Below are 26,514 nucleotides of genomic sequence, written 5' to 3'. Positions count from 1 at the left end.
GAATTAAACTTTTTTGCAAATCTATCAGTTACGTATACCTTTTTTATTTAAAGCTTTTGAAAATAGCTCTTGGAAATGACTGAGAATTTTTCTCTTAATTATAAAATTTACTACACGAGATTTCCCTCATAAGTACGTCTTAAAATTCCTGATCCCTTTAATCTATTGGTTCTTCTTAATCACAATGGAAACTTATTTGTTATTCACGTACAGTTCTTTTTTTAATTGCTTTAATATTTTATGACTTAGCATTACATTTTTTTGTCAACGGAAATCGAATAGCTTTGCTCAATTGCAAACTTTTATTGATGTAGAAATTGGGAACTGCCCCAAAGTAGTACTGATTCAGTGCTCAATTCAAAGCCCCTTGCTCTCAATTATTATACCTCTATCATTCATAACGCTTTGGTTATTCATTAGTAATATCTCTGAGCAATTCATTTCTCTATTTTATCAGTTTTATACCCCATCCCTATCGACTTTTCAGACTGCATTTTCATGGAAATTGGTTCTTTATTAGTTTTGCTGTACAAAAAAACGATGCACGTTTGTAAGATCATAAATGAACTCTATAACGCTATGTAATTAAGGATTTTCAAAACCTTCAAGATTACGATTTTTGTTTTAGAATAATTTTTTTTTTGAAATGAAGAGATACACAAGATAAGACAAAAGACGGCGGTAAGATTGTTTGAGAAGATCGAATCCTTAATCATGTCAGTCATGACAGGATATATAAATTACTTTATTTGCAAAAGGATATTCGCCGAAGCCAATAGGATTTTAAAAGACGCTCAATTCAAATTCTCAATCTAACTCGATATAGCATTTGGTTCATTGTGTTCCTCCGACATTTACAGATTCATCATTTCACTACGGGAGCAAAAAAAGAATTAAACTTGGAGCGCGATAACGTTTATTACAAGTCATTACTTTCGTTCCTACATATTTAAGCAATTATCTCTGCTATTTCGCCCAGCGTTTGACTAAGGCACATTTGTATTACATTTGTGGAAATGATTCAAAATGTGTCAATTTGACTGTAAGTTCAGTGGCGTAAAGCCTAGAAATCCTGTGTACATTCCGTATTCCTATGTCTAACTGGCCTATTATTGTTTATTATTCCCTCATTCTTATCATTTGGCTGTTAATTTTTTATATGTCCAACGAAGTTGAACAAGATCTCTATCTTGGAGACCAAAATGAAAAGTGTTAAGCCTTTTTTCTAACATCGAATTTCAACAAGTATGACAAAAATGCTTTTCCTTTTTTTTAAAAAAAATAATTGGGATTAAACGAAAAAGCGGGCTGACAATAGTGTTTCACATGGTAGTGATTACTTTTGGCGGGAAAAACCTGTCGCGCGCGCACTTCAAACGCTGGAACTAATCCAATGACTACTACTTTTTATTCAAAAAAAATGTACATGTGAATAATTGCTATTTTTCTGTCGATTATTTTAAAACTTTATCGTTCAAATCTTCTCAGTCGTCTTTGACGAATGATATCAGGGGTTGGTATCGTGTCGTGCTGTGGATAAGGAGGTGTTACCGGTGTATCATAAGGTGGTGGTGGTGGGGCACTTGGTGTCGCTGGTCTTGCATTTTGTGAACCATCATTTGGTAGGCTTGGATAAAGCCTTTCGTTTGTGGCCTCTTCATAGGACGGGAGTAAAGAAGAGCCGTCTACTGTACCGGGAGATTGAGACATTGTCCCTCCAGGAGGATAGGGCATAGCTTCTGGGATGTGATTACTCTGTTGGGTAGTACCTTGCCTTTGTCTGAGGCTTTCTGCGAGGGCAGCTTGGAAAACTGGGTCATTTTCTCCGTTATGAGTCGGATAAGGTAAGTCATGACGAGGAATACGAGACCTTTGATTCTGGGGAGGAGGGGAATGGTGAGTTTCTCGAAGGCTGGCCCTGATGGCAGCTTGGAGTTCCTCATCATCTGAGTCATTAGGGGGTCTTCTAGGTTGTGGAGCTACATATCTTGTTCCTAAGCAATGAATGATATCTCAGTCAAGATGAATCAAAATTTCTGTGTGAAGTGGTGGTAGGTATGAGTGTGTATATGGTGGGGGTGGGGGGAGAATGACAAAGTAAAAATCCAACTGAAAGGTAGGGGATGACGGAAATTTTACCTGTTGGAGCTGCATGGTATGTGTAAGATTGGCGAAATCCTCCAAAACGTCTTCCATCAAATGCTATTCAAAGAAAACAACAACCAAAGAGTCATTGGAGAATATAGTCGATTTAAGGTTTATTAGCACAAAAAATAATTGAATTTTCTTTTAAATTTTTCTCACCTATTCTTGCTATGCCATTCATGACTGACTTCAAAGGGCCCTTCACATACAACAGACCAACAATTATCCCAGCTAAATGACCAGTGAATGACGCATTAGGGACGAGCAGTTGTATGAGGATAAGCTCTGCCCAGCATGCATATCTCATAGGAATGGGGAATATCCCCATAACCATAGATGTCTCATGTGGAATCTCGTAAGTCGTCAGTACATTGAGAGCAAAAATAACACCAGAAAAACCCGCTGCGCAAGTGTACAAGTAAGACGGGTCGTTAAGTACGTTGGCAAGAGCAACGTCTAATCCAACTAAAACAGCACTTGTCAAGACACTAAATACCGACAACACGAAAAAAAACATTTGACTTCCCATGCTTGATTCCAGGCTTTTCCCCTTCCATAGAAACGACGCCATATTGTAGTACAAATGCCAATCATCAAGGTGAAAAAACGATGCATAAATAAGCCGCTTCCAGTCGCCGTTGAACCACACATGATGGGCACTTACACAAGCTTCTCCCAGACCAGGAATGTTAGGTAAAAGGCGTAAATAGATCCCTACATTTCCAGCGATAAATGCAAGAGTTACTGGAGGGATACGATTGAATCCAAAGTTGTACAATTGAGTGAAAAGAAGAAGTAATCCGATGCCTCCTCGATTATGGCGTCTTTGATCCATGACTTGTCAAAACTTGATTTCGCCTAGATCGAATGAGTATTCAGCCTACCTTCAGTTAGTGATAATAAACTCTTGAGCTATCACTTGAAGTTTATTTATATATATCTTTAAGCATACGTGGCCTTTTCTAAGCCACCAAAATGATGCAAACTTTCACAATCATTGCCAGGGTTTTTAATGACTCATCATCTTTGAAGCCCGTTTTAACCAGGCGTTCCTCGTTATGACCGTGATCTTAGTATCACTGGAACCAAATAACGTATCTACTAAAAAAACTTTTAATTTACAAAAATATTTAAAACAAATATAATTCATTTTGTAGAAAGAAAAACCAGAAGTTAATAAAACGAGTAAAAATTATATGAATAAAAAAGGATGAAAGAAAATTATGTAAAAACGAGGCTATCCCCAGTCCCTATCGTCCATCAGCCGGCCGGCATTTTTAGTTACAACAAACAAAGATGGCGGTCAGTTTAGAAGAATTTCCTACTCATGGTCTTTTACCCAAAAGAGAGACAGGCTCAGATCGATTCTTAGCTAAATACCCCGATTATGACGGACGGGGAGTATTGATTGCTATTTTTGACACCGGTGTTGACCCGGCAGCAGCTGGTTTGCAAGGTAAAATTAAAAACCAAAACGAAAACTCTCTTTAAACTTTTTTGTATAAAGCGAGTTGTTTCAGCTCGAAATAAATTGAACTAATCAAGCTAATGGAATGATAATTTGATAAATACTCACTTTAGAATTGTTGCTTGATTTGTCAGGAAACGCCAGATGGAAGGAGAAAAATCGTTGACTTGATTGACACTTCTGGTAGTGGTGATGTGGACACGTCTACTCTCTGTGAGGTCAAAGATGGGTGTCTCACTGGACTCACAGGCCGTAAACTGAAAGTAGGTGTTTGTTGTCTGGGAATATTATCTCATTCTTTAGGTATTTTCTCTTTGTCTTCAGGCATGATTTCAAACAAGATAGTTCTTAATAATTTAAAATATATATCATTTAATAATGCCTCCTTAAAATGTGAAATTATATGAGTAAAACGATAAAAAAATCACACATGCAATGACAATGATAACAGCAATAGCAAAGAAGATTAATTGCAGAGAATATAGATTCAAAATAAATATTAGAATATAATAAATATAGACAAGAACGCACAAAATTAGTATTTCTAATTTGTAATTAGTTTTTATAATTAGAAGGCCAATTGAAAATTATCTACGATAAATTGTATACCTTCATTAAATAAAGTTATTATTATGATTATTATTTTATTACAAAATATGAGACCATATTGTGTAAGTAACAGTCGAATGGTTTTCCATAAAGTTATGCATTGTTTTTTTATTCACTGGTATATCTCTCTCATAAAAATAGTAAACAGCTGTATCAGATGGTTGTGGCCAACAGGTTTTGCACCATCACATGCCAGAGCCCATAATACAGCTTGGACTGCCTGTGGTTTGATGGCAGAACATTAAAATTCTTTTGCTTTCAAGAATTGAATTTCATTCCCATCCTGCGTAGCCAGGCATTCCTTGTGGGTTTTGGGGGGGCTTGGCTGCTATCATGCGATGGTGCAAATCTCTATTGAAAAGGACAGACGGCCTATGTAAATATATATTAAGTTCTTAAAAGCCAATACTCTCTTATACTTGAGACATGATTTGTGCAATGCATTTACAAATTACCTGATGTTAAAGATTCCAGAACACTGGGAAAATCCTACTGGAAAATACCACGTTGGAGTAAAAAATCTCTTCAGCCTATTTCCAGAGAGGCTCAGATCAAGAAGAAAGGTTGGTCATTTACAACATTTACAGATTACAATCAGTAACTTTAATATATCTTTAATGTAATGTTGTTATTGTTATTTATAGAAAGAGAGAAAAGAAAAGTTTTGGGACCCTCTTCATAGGAAATGTAGCGCTGATGCTTTAAGAGAACTAGAACAATGGAGTGCTAAACATCCTGAAAAAAATCAGACTCTGGTAAGGTTCATCACGAGGGAAGGGTTTCTTCCCATGGTTCTCCTGTTTTCCTCCCTCTGTAAAAATCAAGATGTGAGTTGAATGTAGTATGTTTGTGTGTGTGTGGACGGTGAGAGGGGGGGAGGAGGAGGACACACATTTCATATGGAAACTGGTTCCTCTTGAGTCCTCCTGGGCTTTAGCCAAAGTAAAGATCAAATTATACTTTATATAAATCATCATCTCCATCATCACCATAATCATCATCATCACCATTACCATCCCCCCCACCATCATCAATATATATTGTACATTGTTTTGTAATTTCTCTCTGTAAATCTTATTGTTTTTTAATATCAATCTATTCTGTTTTATAATCTTATTGTTTTTTATTATCAATCTATTCTGTTTTAAAGGAGGAAAAATGGGTGACAGATGAATTACAGTCCAAAATAGAAGCTCTAAATACCTTGGAGAAGAAGTTCTGTGACTGTGGTTCAGTGCTGGACTGCATTGTCTTCCATGATGGAACAACATGGAGGCAAGGAACTGCAAAAATTAGTTATTTCCATGTAGAATATTTTCAACTTAACCAAGTCTCATTTTGTTTTTCCTTTTAGGGCTTGTGTTGACACCTCTGAAAATGGTGATCTTCAAAGTTGTACTCTCTTGTCTAGCTTCAGAGAATCTGGAGAGTTTGCAACATTCGGCAAGGAAGGTAAGTAACAGTCAGAACAAGGGGTTTGAAGAGTATATCTATATTTGCAAGGGAATTTAGATCGATAAAATAGCCTTCAAATATTAGGTATACCCTGAACAAATAACCTCAGACTGATAAATGTCAAGGCACAGCTAATTGATCTGGGTGTCTTGTTTTCAGATCTGCTAAATTACAGCATCACAGTGTTTGATGATGGCAATACTCTAAGCATAGTTACAAATGGAGGTATGAGATAATTTTTTCTTGGACTGTGATAAAGGTACTCATAGAACCCATGCTTCTGCTACGTCAGGAACTTCCCTACTTTTGAATGAGTTGTGTTAAAGATATGTATTTATATGTATAACCAAGGTACTCATGGAACCCACGTAGCAAGTATAGCTGCTGGTTACTCTGCCGATGACCCAGCCCTTACTGGAGTAGCACCAGGTGCTCAGGTTAGAGATTACAGTGTATGACTTTCATCTAACAAAATATGATTTAATTGGTAACATGAGATTTGCACTTGAAAAAGTCATAAAAAAATCATATTCTTTATTGTAGATTGTTTCAGTGAAAATAGGCGACTCCAGGCTTGATACCATGGAAACAGGCAGTTCTATGATACGAGGGGTAAATATGGCTCATAGTTTCTTGTATGTAGTGCTATTTATTTTGTTAATTTAAGAAACTGAATTCCACAATACAATCTTTCTTTCTATGTGTTTTAACCCAAACATGATATCATTCTCTCTCATAGCTGATTGCAACAATAGAACTCAAGTGCGACATGATCAACATGAGTTATGGAGAAGCTGCGAAGTGGCCCAATGCAGGGTTAGTAGAAGGCAGTAATATTTTGCCTCATTTCTTCATTTCCAGCCATCTTTGCCTTTTTCATCCCATTTTTTTCATTCTACCTATCCCATATCTTTGTTCTGTTCCTTTAGTGGCTTATCAAGTAGAGCATGGCCCAAGTGTGTTTTCCCATTTCTTCATCCCATTTTTTCATCTCATTTATTCTATTTGACCAAAAGTTCTTTAAGGAATTAAGGAAATTAGATAATAAAAATTAACCAATTCCCATTCATTCTAATTCCATTTTCATTGAACCAATTATCATATTTTAGTTAGCCATTGGCACATCCAGTTCTTTAAGAGAAATATTGTTTGCAATTATTGTTTTAGAAATTCAAAATGAAGTGGCACCTTTGTTTTTCCTATTCTTATTCCTTTTCATCCATTTTATCCTATTAATCATTTTCTTAGTCGAGTGATTGACCTAATGAATGAACTAGTAAACGAACATGGCGTAGTATTTGTAACAAGTGCTGGCAATAATGGCCCTGGGCTGTCCACTGTTGGTTCTCCTGGTGGTATGACTGATTCTGTCATAGGTATGTTACAGTTAACTAATAATTATCTATATACTAATAACTGAATACTTAGGTTGCCGCGTGCTTTTGTTGCGATTCATGTCAAGAAATTGACAAGTTTTTTTACGCTGGGTTATTATTTTTTTAAGGCGTCGGCGCTTACGTCTCACCAGACATGATGGCAGCTGAGTATTCACTCCTGGAGAAGTTGCCAGGCAACCAGTATACATGGTCGTCAAGGGGACCAGCGTAAGTAGACTGCTACCTTAACTACTTTTGTGTTGACGAAAATACGATTAAAAACGTTGAGTAGCTAGACTCACCTTATTAAGTCCATATCTTTATTGCTTATTATTGACGGTGCTTATTTCTGGTTTGTTGTCATGGTAACAGGCCCGATGGTCATCTAGGTGTCAGTATAACAGCACCAGGGGGTGCCATAGCTGCAGTCCCGACATGGACATTACGTGGATCACAGTTGATGAATGGCACTTCCATGGCTTCACCTAATGCCTGTGGAGGAGTGGGTAAGTAGTAAGTGTAATGCATGTTGGTAGGTCGTGGCCATCACCTTTGAAGAAATTCCGCTGGATGGCATAGCAATGCACTTTCCTCTCAGCACCTTATGGGACTTGGGTTCAATTCCTGTACCCAGCATCACATGTCAGTAGAGATAGTTGGGTCTCTCCCTTGATTCAAGGTTTTTTTCCAGGTTTTCTCTCTCCATAAAACCTAACTTGTTAAATTCCAGTTCTGTCTGTGAGTAAGCCCTGTTCTGACTTTGATCTGTTCAGAGATTGTTTCAGGATATTGATAAAATTTGATGTGGGGGAGTGCGTAAGTTCAGACTTCCCATGCTGAAGAAACTATTTAAAATGACATACTGATTGCATTGATTCTTTCTACAGCACTGGTCTTATCAGGAATGAAAGCCAATGGCATCCCATATTCTGCTCACAGGTACTTGTAAAGTCTAACAATATTTCTAGCCGGGTACAAAGTAAGCATTGTGATTGGCTTGTGTGCTTTTCCCTGGATTTTGATTGGTTCAGAGCGTAAGCCATTTGAGAGTTTCTACTCAAAGGAAATCTGCTTTGTAATTGGGTGATGTGCTTTTCTTTGTCTTTTGATTGGCTCAAAGACGTTTGGGATCCCTAGTCATATCAAATGTGGTGTTCAATTGGACAGTTTTGTCATGTCTGTAATGGCTAATCCATGTTGCTTTTCTTGTTGTAGCATACGAAGAGCACTTGAAATATCAGCATTAAAAATAGAAGGTACAGTAGTTATAATGATCGCTTCGCGCAGTACTCAGTATAGCGTCTATTCACTGATTTGTGTAACAGTATGGATAATTAAAAATACACTAAATGATGTTTTTTCCTCCCCAATTCTGTAGGACTTGATGTTTTCACACAAGGAAATGGATTATTACAGGTAAAAATAAGAATTGTGCCAAGGGTATGAAACAGATATGGGACACAATCAGGTCATATTTTTCCCGGGGGAGGGGGGGGGGTACTCCCCTATATTTGCTATATGGGTATGTGCCGCCCTATAGGTTATGGTTTTTCGGCTTTTTGGTCAAACAAATGTAACACGCCTAATTTTCCTCAGTGGTTCCTAAAAGTGTTTCTAATTTCTCCGACTAAATCCAGTTGGACTAATTTAGAAGTTGAGGTAACGTTAATAATCAATATATCAAAAAATATTATTGTTGTTCAGGTTGATAAAGCGTATGAGTATCTGACTCAACACTCGAATGAAGGCGAAACAGATATTCGATTTCAGGTACTTAAAGTTGAAACTTTGTACTGGAAAATATTGATTAAAGATGGAATTACTCAACATCATCATCTTCTTCATTTGATTGTCATACTCATCGCCATCATCATCGCTATTATCATCATTGTCATCCTCATCATCACCATCTTCCAAATAAAATAGAAAAAAATCATCCTTGTTTTAGCATTATCATAATGATCATCTTCATGATCATCATCATCATGATTTTCGTCATGACGTCATCTTCATGATCATCGCCATCATCATTATCGTCATCGTCAACACTGATTACCTTTCATATTTCATACTCACTTCAAAAAGCTTCATAATTCTCTGATCATTATTTGCGTATTTTCTTTTTCTCTTTTTTGTGGTGTTTAGAAAATTTAACGTTTTGAAACTCGTTTCTAGATCACTTGTCAAGCTGCGCGTGGTATTTATTTACGTGACCCTCATCAATTAAGCAAACCTTACTTGGCTCCAGTGTGTATTACGCCTCTCTTTCCAGAGAAAACAGGTAGGTAATAGTACTACACGCCAGTGCTTCAAGGGGCGTAGCCAGGCCCCCTTCCCTCCCCCCTCCCGCATCCTCACACAGTAGAAACCTAAACATCTAAGTAGTCACGTGATAAATTCTGAAAACGGGTTTTGCCCCCCTCCCGACTATACCTCTGGCTTTTGGTGCGCTTATGAGAGATTGGATGAAGTGGAATTACGTTTTGTCAGTTTTACATGGACCCAGTTACCAGTACCCGAGGGCTGCTTATGACTATTGCATCATAGATGGTTTAACCCGGCTTCCCTTCCGCAGTCAGCTTTTACCATAGCACAATTACAGCGGTTTTTATTTGGGGGGAACTACTATGGCACATTCCTGGTCGTAATATAGACATACTGTATCTTATTGTAGCCGTAACTATACTAAGTCGTATTGAGCTCAAACGTGGAATTTGCGCATGCAATAATTTTGCTTTCCATTTTCCTGCAACGTTTATAAAAATAAGTACCATCAGAAGTACCATACTTTTGTGTAGCAGAAACAGCAGATAATTTTTCATAAGCGAGATCTGGCTTATGCCTGAAACAACTGCAGTAGCTTTGAGATGGAGGACGCTAGAGAAAGAAGCCCAAAATACCGCATATATACCGTAACCGTAACCACAGCGCAAAAGTGACATAAACTGGTTGGTTTTTTATATTTTTGCAGCTCAACTAACTCTTTTTTCCTGTTTCTAGAAAATGAATTAAAATTAAATCTGAACCTACGTTTATGCCTGATCAGCTCTGACACATGGGTCTCCTGTCCCAGTCACTTTGTCCTCATGAACACAGGTAACCCATCAAGATACTTCTGTCGAATTACTCAGTTGAGCATTTTTCTTTTGATTGACGTCTCTGTTTTGTTTCCATGGCAGCAAGATCATTTAATGTCAAGGTTGATCCACGTGGGCTTTCAGAAGGTGCCCACTATGCTGAGGTAATACGTGATTCATATATTAGAACTTGTATAGCAGTAGTGTTTGGGGAGGGGAGGGGAGGTATACGAATCTCACTTGTATATTTGTCTTTGAATCAGGTCGGTGCGTATGACGTAGCTTGCCCACCGAAAGGCCCTTTGTTCAAATTTCCAGTCACAGTCATCGTGCCCCGCAAGTAAGTAGTATAGCTTGGTTTGGCTGTGTTGGGTACCCTGTGGTGAACAACACAGGTAGCCCATACATAAGATATTTATTAATTTTGATATCATCATAAATATATTAGATAACCAATGATAGTAATACTACTTACCTGATCGATAGGGTCACGGACACTGTCCATTATGAGGTGAACGTTGACGAAAAGTTGTTCAAACCAGGACAGATTGATAGGACGTTCATTGATGTACCAGAAGGAGCTACATGGGCTGGTAAGAGAAATAATATATATATATATATATAATATTAAGAATGCTTGCTCTTAAGGAGAAGGTAAAACAAATGATTTACAACAAGAAACACAATCCCAATAGAATGAAGGGGGATACAAGAGAAATTGTGGGGGGAGGGGGATGGGCAATGGAGACAATCCTCTCTCGTCTTCTCTAAAATAAATATTTTGGCATATTAGGAAGCTCTAACATTCTTTCGTCATCGCACACCCAACAACCAGAAGTGAATCTTAATGTATTTTTACTTCTGGTTATCTAGCCTCGTAAAAATCTGCCTGCCGGACCTTCAACTTTGTTCAGTAATATGGCATAGAAATATGTAATGTATAGCAGATTTTTAACATTTTAAAAAATACTGTTTTTTAGAGCTTTCTTTGATGTCATTAAATGATGAAACTAATGGCAGGTTCATGGTGCATGCGCTACAACTGTCACCGCTGAACTCCTACAAGGCGCATGAGTTTTGTCAGTTTGTAACTTTGGTTCCGAAGTGCGAGAAGACAGTCTCGTTCAGAATTGAGGTAAAACGTCTTTAGGAAATCAAAACATTACATTTTAATGCTTTCTTCAGTTGAGAGTACCTCTGGTTTTTTGCGATTTTCTAGTGAAGAATCTATTGGTGGGTTTCAATCACCTGATAACAGTCTTTAAATCTCATTATCTGTTCCAAATGGTGGTCAAACTGATCACCATGTGCTGTCAACTAGAAAGAATTCTACAAACCTTGTGATTCAGCTGATGTACACGATACAGGAAATGACGTCAAGTGAAATCTAGCAATAGAAATGTCATGACCGGGATTCCTGTGATAATATCACGTGATCTTTAATGAGAATCTTTTCTTTTAGGGTGGATTGACGCTGGAAGTATGCTTAGGTCGTTGGTGGGCGTGTCTTAGTGACTGCACGGTGAAGAGAACCCTTAAATTCCATGGTGCTGTGCCAAGCAAGTCTTCTATCACAATGGTAATAGGGGGCCTTTTTACCTGCTCGTCATTCAAAATAAGATGAATTTAACTAAAAAGTAGGGCATTTGTAGGACGTAATCATGTGTGTGACTGATACTGGATGGAAAAAAAATTCGGACTTTCTTTATTCAAATAATTTTTGCTGGCTGCAAATTTCAAATTCAAATTTCAATTCCAAAACCTTTTTCAAAATACTGTTTTTCCCTGATAAGATACTTTTGATTTCAAGATACGAAGCATTTTAAAGTTTGTTAGTGCCATCCTGCAGAGTCTTCTCCGAGGGATCTTTGGCTGAATTGATTCGTTAACAAAGTCATATATCAGCACGTGACTGTTTGTTGCGAAAGACCTATTACCTTGAGTCTCTTGTTATATCAACCCAAATGCCGGGCCGCCATGTTTTATTATTATTTATTCTCTTTGAGATAATAGAAAAACATCTGTACTAATAATTTTGATTGTTCTTCTAAACAGCATAGTAACCAAATCAATCGTGTTGACGTCACTAGCATGTTACGCACTGAGGATGTGTCACCGGCTGTCAGCCTAAAGACTCACGTCCAGCCAATCAGGTCAGTAGTTCTTAGGAGAATGTACTTAAATAGCCTTTAATACGATAAATCATGAGATATCTTCACGCTAACGCAGTCTATAAATCCCATCATGCATTGCGCATCGAGATATATAGACTATATATATTTGATATATAATCATATATAAGATTGCCACTTCTTATTCATGCTGTTTTTTGATTGGGTAAAAATCTCCCAATAACTTCCTTGCTCGTTCGTCTAAATCCACGTGTAATCCAGCCGTTTGCTTTCCACAAGCTTACGTGTCACGCCCAATTTTTACCACAGCGTTTGCGCCTATTTATTATTCAGTGATCGTAAGACCTCTTTTTTCGCGTAGGGAGTTTTTAAGCTGTGGCATAATTGGTTATTATGACAATATAATTTTCTTGTTCCTCTTCTTTTTTATTTACAGACCCAACGAATATAAGATTCTTCCTCTCGGGACGAGGGACGTCTTGCCGAAGAGAGGTCAAATATATGCACTCAACTTGACTTACAGCTTTTCTCAGGTATAGTCACTAATACCGCTCCTCCTCCTTCTTGGTGGATGCTACTCATTCCTCCACCCCACCCCCCTCAGTACAGTAGGCCTTTATTTAATCCTTGCAACAGGAAGTCTTGGAAGAGGGTATAGCCGCCATGTTTAACAAATAGATCATATGACTGACATGCTATTTCTCAACCCAGTCTCTTGGTGGATGCTACTCTCTTTACCCCACAACCTTGAGTACAGTAAGTTCATTGACCATCATTTTAGAAAAGACTAAGATTTTTTGCATTCTAGTCGCGAGCAGCAGAGATCCAGATCAATGCCGTGTACCTGAGTGAGCTACTCTACGATTCTGAGTACGAGTCACAGCTTTGGATGCTTTACGACTCCAACAAAAGAAGAGTGAACTGTGGTGATGCTTTCCCAAACAGAGTAAGAAATAACTTAAACATTTGTTATTTCTTTTAGTTTACGATAAAAAATCTCCTTTGGATTGAAGAACCTGCTTAATGTTGAGTATATTGCTATAAAAACATCTAAAGCTCTCTCAAAAATAGACCCTGCATTATTTAAGGGAATTGGGTAGAGTGCTATTCAAATTGTCGCAGTTTAAATTTACGCTGTGCTAAAATATATGGTTTTAAACGCAAGATGATTAAGAATTTTTTGCATTAATTGCCTTTGTTGTTGGCCTCAATTATTGCAAATTTTTAGCGGTAAAATATGTCTTTAAACCTGACGTTTTTTTGTTTATTTTTAGTACACGGCTAAAGTAGAAAAGGGGGACTATACACTCAAGTTCCAGGTATTTATATCATTGATATTTATATGATGTCTGGTTTTATTGGTACGATGTGGTACTGCTTATTGATAAGGTGTCCTATAAAACGCAATTATTGTTTTATCGTCATAAACCCCATTGTCATCATCTTCATCATTCTAGTGACCACTGCGATTTATCACCATCGACATGAAACAGTTCACTCACCACTAGTATTGTTTGCTTTCATCACTATCATCATTCTCATCATGCTCATCATCACTATTATTATTATTTACAATGATGATGATGATGATGATCACCTCCACCATCACTACCATCATCACTACCATCATGATCATCACCACTTTCATTAACACCATTATAATTGTCAACATCGTCAACATCACCACCATCATCATCATCACCACGATCATTTTCATCATCATCATCATCGTCATCATCAGCAGCATCCTTCACCGTCATCCTTCGCCATCATTACCACCACCATTACTACCATCATTATCATCACCACTTTCATCACCACCATTGTATTTGTCAACATCACCACCATCATCGTCATCACTTTCGTCACCACCATCATCATCGTTATCACTTTCGTCACCACCATCATCATCGTTATCATCATCAGCATCCTTCACCGTCATCCTTCGCCAGCATTACCACCACCATTCACCGCCATCATCATCACTAAACTGAATCACCACATCATCGTCATCACCACAGTCAGTCAAGTAATTATCTCCATGCATCGCCATCATAATCATCGCCATCTTAAATTTGATAATGTACGATAGTAACATTTGCTAATTTTTACATTTCAGATCCGTCATGACAAGAAGGAGCAACTCGAAAAGCTCAAAGACATGGTGGTTCTAATAGAGACCAAGCTGACCCTCACAGTATCCCTAGATGTGCACCAGTCGCACCTAGCAGCCATGACCGGTGGAAGTAAAGGCAATGGGGTTTCCATGGGAAAAGGTTCCAAAGTACCATTTTTCGTGTCCCCATTACCAGATGAAAAGTGAGTAAAACATCATTTATTTGACATCCCATTCTTTTACCTAGGAAATCGTTATAGTTATGAGTAATTAGTATTAGTCAAATCCAACGAGTGGTCTATCATCAATGCCGCGTTCTGATTGGATGAGCTACTTCTAATCTATGAGTGCCCCCGCCTCCCTGAAAATTTTGAAAATGAAGCCGTAATAACTAAGGTTATTTTCTACTCTTACCTTTTTTGATTGAGAGCATCGAAAAATTATATTTCAGCGTCTAGCTTGTAACTACCGAGTTTGCAGAATATCGAAAACCGACTGCAGTAACGATACAAGGGTATTATCGTTATATAGCATCACCTTTTGCTCCCCCATATTAAATGTTTCAAGCAAGCATTGTTTCTTTCCACAAACATTCGATTTGTTTTCTTTTTTTCTTTTCTTTGCGTAAAGATGATTAATATTTTAACAATAATAAACTTGTACTAAAAGGCATATTTTCAGAGGATCGAGATATGATATATTTAATCAAAAGTCCAATAAGGGGGAAGTGAACTTTGAAAACGTTTATTGACATTTCTAGAAAGAACTTGAGAGGTTGTTAAGTGGTTGCTTATCTTTCAGGCTGCCCAAAGGCGTCAAGTCAGGCCATATACTACGAGGTACCATCACGTACTTCAAGAATGAACCCGGCAAGAAAGTGGTAAGAAACTTGCTCTATTGAATGGATGCAACAAATACGCTTGGGCGTAATGTTTCACTATTTCAGACACGTGTCATTCGCCTGAGAATAAGATACTTTGTTTGAGTCGTATTCATTTCATGTGTCTTGTTATGCACAACCGTTATACAAAGAATCATCTTCATCACCATCATAATCATCATCAGTATCAGCATTATCATTAACCATGATAACTCATCAGCATCACCATTTTCATCACCATCATCGTCATATGACATTGCTACTACATATTGCAGTACTGATCACAAATGTTTTTTTCTTTTCGTAGGATAATTATCCAATAGAATACATCGTTCCTATCTCACCCAGCAAATCAAACAAGTCCAACAACAACAAACAAGAAAAAGAGGTAAAAACTTGCAGACTGGCTGTCGTACTTTTATAATGAGAGTGATGTTAAAAACGCTTATTGGATTAATTTCGTCTCGAGAATTCATCTGCGTTTAGTATTACTAATCTTGAGAGTCATGAGCTAAAGCTTGTAGCAAATCATTTCAGCCTGCCCAACAGCTAGAAGAAGAAATACGTGACTTGAAGATCTCTTATCTCTCCAAGTAAGTACTTCATAGACAAACCGTTCAGGTGTAAGGAAACTCTGAATGCGATCTTTGACCATGTGATTTATTTCTTTAAGGTTGGGAACCCTATGGGATGAATTGTCCGAGAAGCATGGAGACTGGCGACCGCTATTTTCAGAACGTTTACGCGCGTTGGATTCTTCTAAGGTAAATCGGTCGCATACTGGAAATAATACGAGGCGGTCCCAAAAAAAATGACATACTAATTAAGGGGAAAGTTACAGGAGAGATGCATTTTTGCCATTTTTCACACACTCCCCCCAACACCTCCGATAAATGATGGACGCTCTCTAAAAATATAATCTGACAAAGTTTTTTCAAAGTTTTCCATTCCATTAACTTTTAACCCTTGTACTTGACCCTTAAATTTAAGCCGAAAAGTATTATTCTTATAAAGAAATTTAATTCCCCTCATGTCACAAGGAGAAGACTTTGTCTGAGAATTTAGAACATGTTCTGAGGCCAGGATTTCACCGGGGGGGGGGGGGGGGGGGGGGGGAGGGGGGGCGGAGTTCATTCCTAAAATGGCGTGGTTTTTTTAATAGCAAGATAACGCGAAAGATGATGGATTATTTCGATACTGCACCAACTAAGTTTCTTTTTATTCCGGGAAAAATTTCCATGACAGAGATTGAGGATACTGTTTTTTTTTTTGGTTGGACTTCGAATTCTTCGACCTTTCGAAGGAGTAGGGTCGTGGCATAAATTAACTCAGTTTGATTTTACCGGCGGGACGATAATTACGTTGCGGTCGTGTCTCGTACGCAGTTAATAATCAATTAACGATATATTGATGAAATTGGAATCGGTTTTCGAAAGATAATTCTCTTATGTGAACTTACGGATTTTTAAGGAGAATCAGTTCAGAAAAATATAATGGCAAACTCGTCAGGAAGGAACATCGGCTCCAGAAATATTGTTGACTTTTTACAGTTTTGCAAGTAATTTTTGTTCGTTTGGATGTTATGAACATTGGTTGTAATGGGGCAAGATTTTGAACGCAGGCATTACGAAGCAAAGGCTTGGTACTCTTTTATTAAGTAATTGAAGAATCTTGGAATTCATAATGTGATTCTTTTTTTCTTACATTTGTAGTGAAAGGAAACTTTGATAAATTAAAGAGTTAGATTTAGATTCTTGCATTTCAGAAATTATTTTTTATCCTCTTAACATTCTGTATCAGTAGGATATTTAGTGAGTATGCTTTGAAGTATCGTTAACTCTGGTATTTGTATTGATAATGATTCTTTTCCTTTTTGTCCAGGAACGCTCAAAGAATCTCAAGGAAATTGTGAACGTAGCTGATAAAGTAATCAGCATGGTAAGGTTTTTTTTCTTGACGAAATAATAATATTTTGTAGGGAGATTTCAGTACCATCATCAGGGCACAAAGTTAACTTTTAAACCTACCAGCAAAACCTTGCTAGGAAGTTTTCTTGTTACTCAGTCCTTCAATTTCTGGACTTTGGTCATACTCCCAAAACTTGGCTAGTTCAATTTTTTCTTACTAGCTAAATACAAAATTTCACTCGCATTTTGGGAGTTTGCTTGCGAGCGTTAATTTCGTTCCCTGATCACAGATATTCTTATTTCTTTTTTTTGTATTTCTGTACCCTGCAAGTTTCATACAACGTGCTGATACTTTCTGCTGTTACGCTTGTAATGGAAACTTGTAGTATCAGCGTTTTGCCAGGCAAGCTTTTCTGTATTTTGCGCATTGAGAAATCCTCTAAAAAATCTGACCAAGAGAAATGCAGTATGCTGGACGAGATTCTTGATTCTTTACAAAAAATTGGCTCTCATCTATTTTTCGCAATATCAAGATTGAACAGTTTTAACCAGAAGCTTAACTTATTGTGTTCGAGAATACCATTCTTAGCTAGACCCTACCCATCTACTCTGCTTAATTAAGACAAAAATCATCTACACCTCGAGGGGTTTTCTTTCTTTATTGATTCCAGATCGACCGAGTGGAGTTGTCCAGCTATTATGGAATGAAATCTGATACTAGGATCGACGCGGCAGCAATTCGAAGGTAACGGACGTAGCGCAGTACTGTATCAAAGTGAACCCGAGTCCTTGCAAAATCAGGATTCTGGAACGAAGGAATTTGCATTCAGACTCTTGGATTTAAGATTCTGGATTTTTTTAATATTTTCTATTTTTAATGTAATTTTTTAATTTAATTTTCTAAATTTTTAAAAATAATAATTTTTTGATTTCGGATTTAAAAATACCTTAGCCATAAGCGCAAAAGCTAATTTCATAAAATTGTCAATTTGTTGAAAAATTCGTCCCCAAAACTAAAGAAAGCAGCCGTTACTGGACTATTTGTCAAGAAATAACTGGAACAGTTATAACTCGTTTAGATAATGAACGCACGAACAGCGCGCGGTCTCTCTTGTATTGTGAGTATTTCCCCCCACATGTGCACACCCTGTTATCGAGCTAATACATCAGGGTAAACACTTGAATGGTACATAATAACTTTAGAACTTAAATAAATAACAAATTCTTCATATACAGGAGAGGTAATCTAAATGAAATAATCGTCAATAATCTTGAGAAATTTCATTTTTTTGTGGCTCTTGTTTGACCTTCAAATCAAACATTTTAGAGACGAGAAAAAGATTAAGAAAAAAATTGATGAAATGACGAATTTATTAATATTCGAGGACTGAATCTGAAAAATTTATAATTCTTTAATTTTTTATTCTTTTCCTCAGTGAGAAAGACTCGGAGAAAAACGCGTTAATCGATGCTCTAGCGCGTAAGGTAAGTGTTCGAAGATGTTACCTTTTGTGCGTTCTTCAAACCTCCTTGTACGAAATAGCTACTCCCTCGACCAATCTGTCTCAAGGCAGTGGATTCCACAGAGTGGAAAATATTACGTATTTTAAGATATTATTCTTACCGTTATTCATGATGTTGTGTTCGTCTTGCCACAGGGATGTGCCTTAGCAGATCAGCTACTAACACCATTCGAAGGTAGGAAAAGAATGCCTAATTACTAGTACAACATTAAATAAACTACTTAGAATAACAAGGCGGGGCTGGGATCCTCGTATACTGGCTTCCTAGTGGCTGGTCAAACGAAGCAATAGAGTTTTGTAATTGGTGCTTGTTTTAACATCACTTTCCTATTAAAGCAAGGTTACAATGACTGGTCGTCGTGTTGGGTTCATAACGCATCATATTCCCCTTAGATAGCTATGTAGTATAGACCCCTTGCATTGAATTCCTAGAGGAATTGTTCTGGGGGACTAAACAATAGGCCATCTTTTCTTATGCAAAAAAATCCATTGTTTTGTCCCCCAGAACAATTCCTCTAGGGACTCACTGCAAGGGGTCAATTTAGTGTAAGGTGAGGTATAGATAAGTTTATTTAACGAAAGTTTTTTTTCTTCACAAAAAGGTTGAAGTACAAAATTATCGTTTGATCGTCTTAGGCCCTGGCTAAATGTTTCCTAAGGTGGCAAAACTGTCAGGAAATATCGGGAAGCAATGTTTCCATGCGTCTTGGAAACATGAAATGTTTTTGCCGCACAGCAAAAACATTTTTTGCGTCTTGGAAGCAAAATTTGTTAGTGCACGCAGCAATGTTTCGCATGTGGCTAAACTGGGAAACATCGAGGAAACATGCGCGCAATAAACATGTTTCCTCGTTTAGCCAGGGCCTTATTTCTCTAAAATTTTTCGTCTCCTTTTTCACCCGTTATAACCCGCGAAATGTATGCGCAATTCTCACGTTGGCGAATTCATCGGCTGTTTATCGGGGGAAGGGGTGGTCCTGCTGCAATATTTTCTATTTTATCGTCCATTTTAACTGAAAACAAAATCATATATCTACATCGAACCGCAATACATTTTTTCTTGCTCAAAAATTCACCGCCGGAAACAATGAAAACTGTAGCTATCACTAACACTAGAGAGTTTATGAACTATATATTCAATATATTTGTACTGCAGTTTATAGTCCAGTTGTAATGTATAAGTGAGCTGATCATGGGTTCAAATCCCGTTCAAGGCTGAGAATTTTCTGAGCCTTAAAATTTGCAGCTGTATAAGTTCCTTGATTATACTGTGAAGATCAGCTCACTTAGATACAATTAAGAGTGAGTTTAACAACTTAAACCTCAATGAGTCAACACCATTCTTAAACAACTATCGTCACTTGGTATCTTAAATGTTGCGCGGTTCAGTGAAGTTATTTTACGCCTTTTTAAGATAAAGAGACTTCTGGAGAAACAAGCGAAGAAGAGACGAAAACACTTCAAACCAGCCAACATAATTTAGGTATGAATACTGATTTCATTTTTATTACCCAATGAATCATTGAATTGTCAAGGTATGCTACGACAAACTCATTACAAAGATATTTTAGTCTTAGAGGTTTATTCCGTGAGTTCATCCTCAGTTTTTTAGACTCTGAGCAGTTTGCTATCTTTTCTTGGCACCTTTACGCGCGAAGAGACCAACTCAGTCAGGTTTGTCTTGCATTTTTCCAAAGCACGCAACTCTGGTGGGATCTGTGGCTCTCGTTCCATGGTGAAATTTAGATATTTATTCATTTGTAAAACTTTAGCCAGCTTATAAGATAATAATAAAGCAAACGAACAAACGGAGGACAGAGAAAGATGTCTCCTGGAACTAATGTTCCTTTAGTATTTTCTTGAGATTTTAGTGATATTGAAAATTGAGTCAAAACATTGTACAGCGCTTGGGCTTCATAGGAAAAGCACTTTATAGATAAAGTTTATTATTATTATTATTATTATTATTATTATTATTATTATTATTATTAAGAAAATAAATAAAAAACTGTGACTAAAAATCCTCCAAGCACAGGAGAGAGGCAACAAACAAGTCGACTCGTCACATGTTATTACGATTCTGAGAATCTCCATAGCAATCACCCAATATCGCAAGAGCCTTCCCTTGAGTTACCGTTCGCTGATATCATTTATTCTCTCTTTCCTAATTTACTGTTCGTCTATTTACATTCACAGTAAAGGCCTTACAAGAGACGCATTCAGAGATCCTCAAATGGATCGATGCATCTGATTCCAAGGTCAGTACAGTCTATACATTCCAAAAATCCTCACTCCATATTCCATGATCTACATTTTCTTTTCCCTGCTTTCCTGCACGTAAAAAGCCAAAAAGTACATTTTAATTGTAATGCTATAGCAATAGCATAAGAAATAGAATTTGAGAAGAAGTTTTATCAGCTTTAAGTGGTGAGGATTAAATACGAATGATAATTATGCGGCCTGAAGGGATGTAGTCTTGTGAGACGAACTGTTACTAATGACCGGGTTTCCTGAATTCACTTTATCTTGATAATATCAACAGACCTTGTTTGTTTTGTGTCAACAGTGACAGAAGTGTTTTTGTCGCTTCTCTGTGCTTGCCTGGTAGCGAAAGGGTCGTAGTACCAACCTCATTTGTTTATTATCAAACTTTGCTTTAAATACCTTTAAAACGAAGCACTGAGCGAGAGTTGTACAAGCAGTTGCTTTGTAGCTGAGTGAGAACTAGGTTCTACCATCGGAGTAACTTTTTACCCTTTTAAAGTTCCATTTTGAGAAAAAATCATAAGATAACTGAATATGAGACTGTTGGAAAATATACAATAGAACAAAAGAATTGAATTCAAATTTAAAATGTCGAATCTTATTCTTATTAAGAACGCTTTGCCCTTGATTTTGCTTCCCTGAAGGCTTAGATGTAAGGGGTTGAGTGATCGCAAGAAAAAAAATCACTATTATCTTTTGGGGAAATAAATTAAATTATGGGTCAGTTTGTGTTTTTCTAAATGTAAATACCCTCTTACATACATGCATTTATTACAACATTAGCGTCGCTTTAATGGTTTATTGTGGTATTTTAATACTTTAACAGATTAAAATCTGTTTCTTACACTTTACTTTTCTCTTCTGATTATCGCTGAAAGGAGAAGATACGAAGAGAACAAAAAATAGAAACAGTTCTTTTTTTATCATTTAATTCTGAAAAAAATTGATTTTATTTTGATTTCTTGGTGAGAGTTTCAAAACCACCCTTGGCCTAAAATGCATCGCAACGGTTCTGCATCATTGTTCAAGTTCTTCCCTCATGGCGGGCATAATTTAATTTAGAATTATCATAAATTATAGAACTAGTAGAACAAAGCAGTGGAAATTAGTGAAGTTAAAAAACGTTTTAAAAAGTACTGTTTTAACTCATCTAATTTACAAATCGACACATCTAAGAGAGACGTTCCATATCAGAGATCTCCGAAATACTTCCAAACTAGATGAACAGCTACATTAGAAAACCTTCTCGAAAACGAAAAAAATTAATAGAAGATCTTTTAAACGATTTTATGAGTAATTATGTTGATACATCCTCGATGTCAATTAACGATCGACAAAAGTCCTTTAACTTTAGCGCCGTAATTTTGGCGGGAAGTTTACGCGGCAAATTATAGATATTTCACAGCTGATTGGGGATTTAAGCGCCGTTTCACGTCAGTACCTTTGTAAATGAAAATATATTTCAAACAGCACTGGACCAAAGATAAAGTAAATCTTTACTAGCAAGGATGATTTTTAATATTCAAATTGTCATCCAGTTTAATGTCCGTCGTTATTTATTTATTCATTCTTTCATTTATATTTTTAACGAGGAAGGGTTATTTTTGTTCCAAGAGATGTAATTTAGAGAGTGGAACTCGAAAAGCAATTTAGAAACAAACACCGTTTCTCCTTTGGAAATTAACTTCCAAAATAATCGTTTGAACTCGAGGGATTTTGAAAGTTCTCCAGTCGACACTAATATAAAGAGATGTCTTCGCTGTTTGACTAATTGAGAGAGTTTTGTTGACATTAAGATAAAAAAGAAATGAATTATAGGTTTGCTGGAAGCTTCGTGTGATTTATTGAACCATGAATATAAACAGTTCCCAAAAAAAACACATAGAAGTGCTGAAGCTTGACAAACTCGTTAAAACCCATTCAACCACTATCAAACTATTAGTAGGAATTAAACTTCTGAAGACTCGAAAAATATGAAAATAAGATTTAAATGAAGAAGTTGTTTTGAATCTTAAATAATAGGGAAACATTTTGTTTTTAGCAGATATCTCAATGGACATTCGTTATGTAAATAGGAAAACATTATTCGCTCGTCTTAGTACGGGGTCTAGACAAGTCAGGGCAAGAGTACCATGGTCTCTTGGTTAGGATTATAATCTTCAGCAACAGGGATAGTTGCATTGGGAAATAAGTCTATATAGGACTCCTAAATTGATTCCCAAATCTTAACAAAATTATAATAATCTATTTATATGTAGGTTTATTTATTTTTGCTTCTAGAAGTGTTGGACATTAAGTTTTAATAAATATCCTATGCGCGTATAAACAGTATAAAAAAGGCTCATTTCAGTGTTAGACTGGTTCAAACTGCGCATATTAGAAGAAGATAGTGACAGGATTCTCGCATAAGTTCTCTACGGCGATACTTCATGTGACATAAGCCTTTGCTACTCTTGTGGGAACTAGAGATCGACTGGCTGGTGACACAAATCAACTTGTGACGAGATTTTGTAAAAATGGTTGGCATATCATAAAAAAAGGTTTTATTAGTAACCAAGAAGTATCAATTTCTCGTGCCCTTTCTCACCTAAAAATCGAAAGTTTTGAGAAGGGTCTGGGTGCGAGAATGAGAAGTATCACTATAGCAACAATAGTGTCACCAGGATTTCCCATGATGAGGCTCACTCCCCACTAACCTCAACAAATCACCCCTCCCTCCCCTCCCCCCATACAAGTATAAGAATCGCAAGGCCGACACATACCTTGCGTAATTATTTGTTTTGCCAACTTTAGTGTTTTTATCGATTGTTTTAGCTTCTATAACTGATCCTTTTGCTCCAGATATCTGAGTTTCTAGCGAAGAGCTCCGAGGCACAGAGATTGTATGGTTCGGCACTCAAGCTGCTGTTGAAGAACAACTGGGAGGGGACACCAGTCAAAGCAAGTGACGAGAAGATCATTGAGGTATTTATCTCTCATATGTATGGAAAAAATTCCCGGTCTTGTCAGAAACGAGTTACTGAGGCCCCGTCCACGCGTATCCGGAAATTTTTGTATCCGCAATTTTTTTTTTTGCGGATACAGGTTGCGTCCACGCGTGTCCGGGAATTTTATTATCCGTATCCGGAAATTTTCGAAAACGGTCTCCAAAGTGGAAATTTTCAAATACGCTCCGAATACGGATACGTGTGGAAGGTCGTATCCGCAAATTTTCGAATACGCTGGCGTAAACACGATTTTGCGCATGCTCAATAAGAAAAACCATCCGTCAAAGGGACTAGGCACTAGCGTGCATCAGGGCGGTTAAAGAAATTTCCTGATACGTGTGGACAGTGAAAACGATTCGAATACGCTGCGTGTGGACGCGAACATTTTCGTATCCGGAAAAAAAAAATTCCGGATACGTGTAGACGGGGCCTGAGTTATTTGCTCTACTGCAGCAATATTTCGAAAACTTGCTATTTCTTATCCTTTCATCCCGATTTCAGTTCCTTTATTCACCGGCTTCAGCTTCAAGTAGCCCTGCTTTTTCTTCTATATCTTGAAATTCACTTTTGAATTCTCGTTTCGTCTTTAATATTCTTTTGAATTTTTCCTTTCATTTTTCCACTGTGTTTTTATTTTAGGCTTATTTGTTTGATATCCTGGAATTCACTTTTGAATTCTTGTTTCGTCTTTAATATTCTTTTGAATTTTTCCTTTCATTTTTCCACTGTGTTTTTATTTTAGGCTTATTTGTTTGATATCCTGGAATTCACTTTTGAATTCTTGTTTCGTTTTTAATATTCTTTTGAATTTCCCACTGTTTTAATGAGTGATTTTTGACACTTTTTTCTCGTCAGCTGTGTGAAAAGCTTGGCTGGAACCACTGTATCCGCTTTCTGCGAGAAAGCCTACCCGTCAAGTATCCTCATGATTTTGAACCGTTTTAATGGATCCGCCAGCATCAGCTGAGAAGTCACTACGCCGACTGGAAACAGTTTCCAGCCACGAGAAGACTTATCAGTTAAGCACCTAATTTTTTATGCTCCTATTCACAACAGGATTTTATCTCGTATCAAAGCGAACTGCACCACTCAACAATGTCTATTTTGTTCAAAGGCATTACGCTTTCTCACTCAAAATATTTCTTGTATCATATGTTTTCAAATATTTTATTCGCCTATTCATAAGACAAACCATAGTTTACTATGGAGCTGCTTAACTATGGTCAAATAAAGGATGGTACAAATCTGCACCGCGTAGCATTATGGGGTAGATTTTAGACACGAGATCATTTCCGTCCCACAATTCAATTCGGAAGGAGTTCTTCACCAGTCTTCCTTTGATCTCCACGAGAGACGAATTCAAATAAGTTACGTATTTATCGATTCCTACAAAAATTCGCAGTCCTTTTCACCTTCCTTTTACCCACAACAAACAAATGAGGAAAAATACCAATAAACTAATTCTTCTCCTATTTACACTATTCCTTTCTCAGAGCTGGGCTCTCTTGAAGTAAACTGCGTTAGAGATCTTTCATTTCTTATGCCATTATTAGAATTCTATTGACCCCGCGTGAAGCCTATCAATCAATCCAATAAAGATTTTTATTATCAAAATGTGTCGCTTTATTTCACAAGGTCAATTAATGGATAGACGTGAGCGTCTTTAGAAACGCTAGCGGCCGCGAATCATAAATTAGCTGGGGGAGCATGGGGAAGGGAAAGAAATGACTAAGGTGGATTAGATTCAGAATCTTAGACAGCTGAAATTACCGAGTGGAGAGGTAGAATACTGAAGAGAAAGCAGAGTTTATAAATTTAATATTCCCTTAACTATTAAAATCTTCATTCAATGCTCTTCCTAATGTCAATGTTTCCCCTTTTACTCCCAAGTAGGACTCCAATATTCAAAACGAACGTCAGTATTGTGATTCACTTGTGCTGTGAGAAAATGGTCTTTAATATTTCTCTGTACGACAGGTTATGGTCCCCACGTGACATTCAATTCAAAAGTTTGACCTACGATATATTTTCCTCTTAAAACAACATTTATCTCCAAAAGTCCTTCGGTCAATTAACACAACGACAATGAATAGTTTTCTTGTCGAAACACGTAACTGAATGGATTCATTCTTGAGGTTGTTACGAGTACATCATCATCCACATGTTAAGCTTCTATTGTCATTTCGAGCTCATACAGCAGCAACGACAGGTTGTTTTTTTATTTATTATCACTATTCTCCCATATTCATCAGTAGGTCTTGTGTTCCTTATACATAACCAATCAACCGAGAAACCGGTTTTCAATATGTTGGCCAGCTGGCGCTTTTGTTTCGTGCGCTTTTAAAGTTGGCAAGCTTGCGTGTCGTTGCAACACGACTTCAACACCTATGTAACACTTAAATTCATCTTAAGATGATTTGAACAGCACTGTTCTCGTCTAGTTCTGTTTCTCAGAAATTCGAGTAGATTTTCGTGTGGACGGAATAACATACGATCGCACGCTGTGCCCTTAACGAGCATTGTGATAAGATGAGAGGAGTGTTGTTGTGTGTTCTGATTGGTTAGAGCGAAAGC

The 26,514-nt window shown here is 37.1% G+C and overlaps 2 protein-coding genes across 2 annotated transcripts; one reads left to right on the top strand and one right to left on the bottom strand.

Moving 5' to 3' along the window:
- Positions 1 to 899: 899 nt before the first annotated feature.
- LOC116291822 (rhomboid-related protein 4) lies at positions 900 to 3,168 on the bottom strand. The gene is made up of 3 exons (XM_031699037.2): positions 2,305 to 3,168; positions 2,140 to 2,202; positions 900 to 1,994 (listed from the first exon to the last, which is right to left on the bottom strand). Exons 1-3 carry the CDS (start codon positions 2,978 to 2,980, stop codon positions 1,468 to 1,470), a joined length of 1,266 nt encoding a protein of 421 aa, XP_031554897.2. The 5' UTR covers positions 2,981 to 3,168; the 3' UTR covers positions 900 to 1,467.
- A 273-nt stretch (positions 3,169 to 3,441) lies between these two features.
- Positions 3,442 to 25,554, top strand: LOC116291795 (tripeptidyl-peptidase 2). The gene is made up of 41 exons (XM_089026227.1): positions 3,442 to 3,601; positions 3,758 to 3,876; positions 4,690 to 4,785; positions 4,867 to 4,977; positions 5,373 to 5,497; positions 5,577 to 5,674; positions 5,837 to 5,902; positions 6,029 to 6,114; positions 6,221 to 6,289; positions 6,417 to 6,493; positions 6,926 to 7,053; positions 7,182 to 7,281; positions 7,426 to 7,559; positions 7,941 to 7,992; positions 8,269 to 8,309; positions 8,432 to 8,469; positions 8,758 to 8,823; positions 9,229 to 9,334; positions 10,054 to 10,149; positions 10,233 to 10,294; positions 10,394 to 10,470; positions 10,617 to 10,723; positions 11,111 to 11,265; positions 11,593 to 11,709; positions 12,186 to 12,283; positions 12,699 to 12,795; positions 13,071 to 13,208; positions 13,537 to 13,581; positions 14,382 to 14,581; positions 15,180 to 15,258; positions 15,566 to 15,646; positions 15,796 to 15,851; positions 15,932 to 16,022; positions 17,140 to 17,196; positions 17,837 to 17,910; positions 18,602 to 18,650; positions 18,824 to 18,863; positions 20,103 to 20,171; positions 20,885 to 20,946; positions 23,795 to 23,917; positions 24,796 to 25,554. Exons 1-41 carry the CDS (start codon positions 3,442 to 3,444, stop codon positions 24,883 to 24,885), a joined length of 3,735 nt encoding a protein of 1,244 aa, XP_088882353.1. The 3' UTR covers positions 24,886 to 25,554.
- The last annotated feature ends 960 nt before the right edge of the window (positions 25,555 to 26,514 follow it).

The sequence above is a fragment of the Actinia tenebrosa genome, unplaced genomic scaffold (assembly GCF_029948245.1).
Source record: "Actinia tenebrosa isolate PJP-AT-01 unplaced genomic scaffold, QUT_ActTen_1.0 PGA_scaffold0__85_contigs__length_37466705, whole genome shotgun sequence".
In the NCBI taxonomy this organism is placed as follows: domain Eukaryota; kingdom Metazoa; phylum Cnidaria; class Anthozoa; order Actiniaria; family Actiniidae; genus Actinia; species Actinia tenebrosa.
Note: the sequence above shows the minus strand (reverse complement) of the source record. Positions and strands in the feature narration are given on the sequence as shown.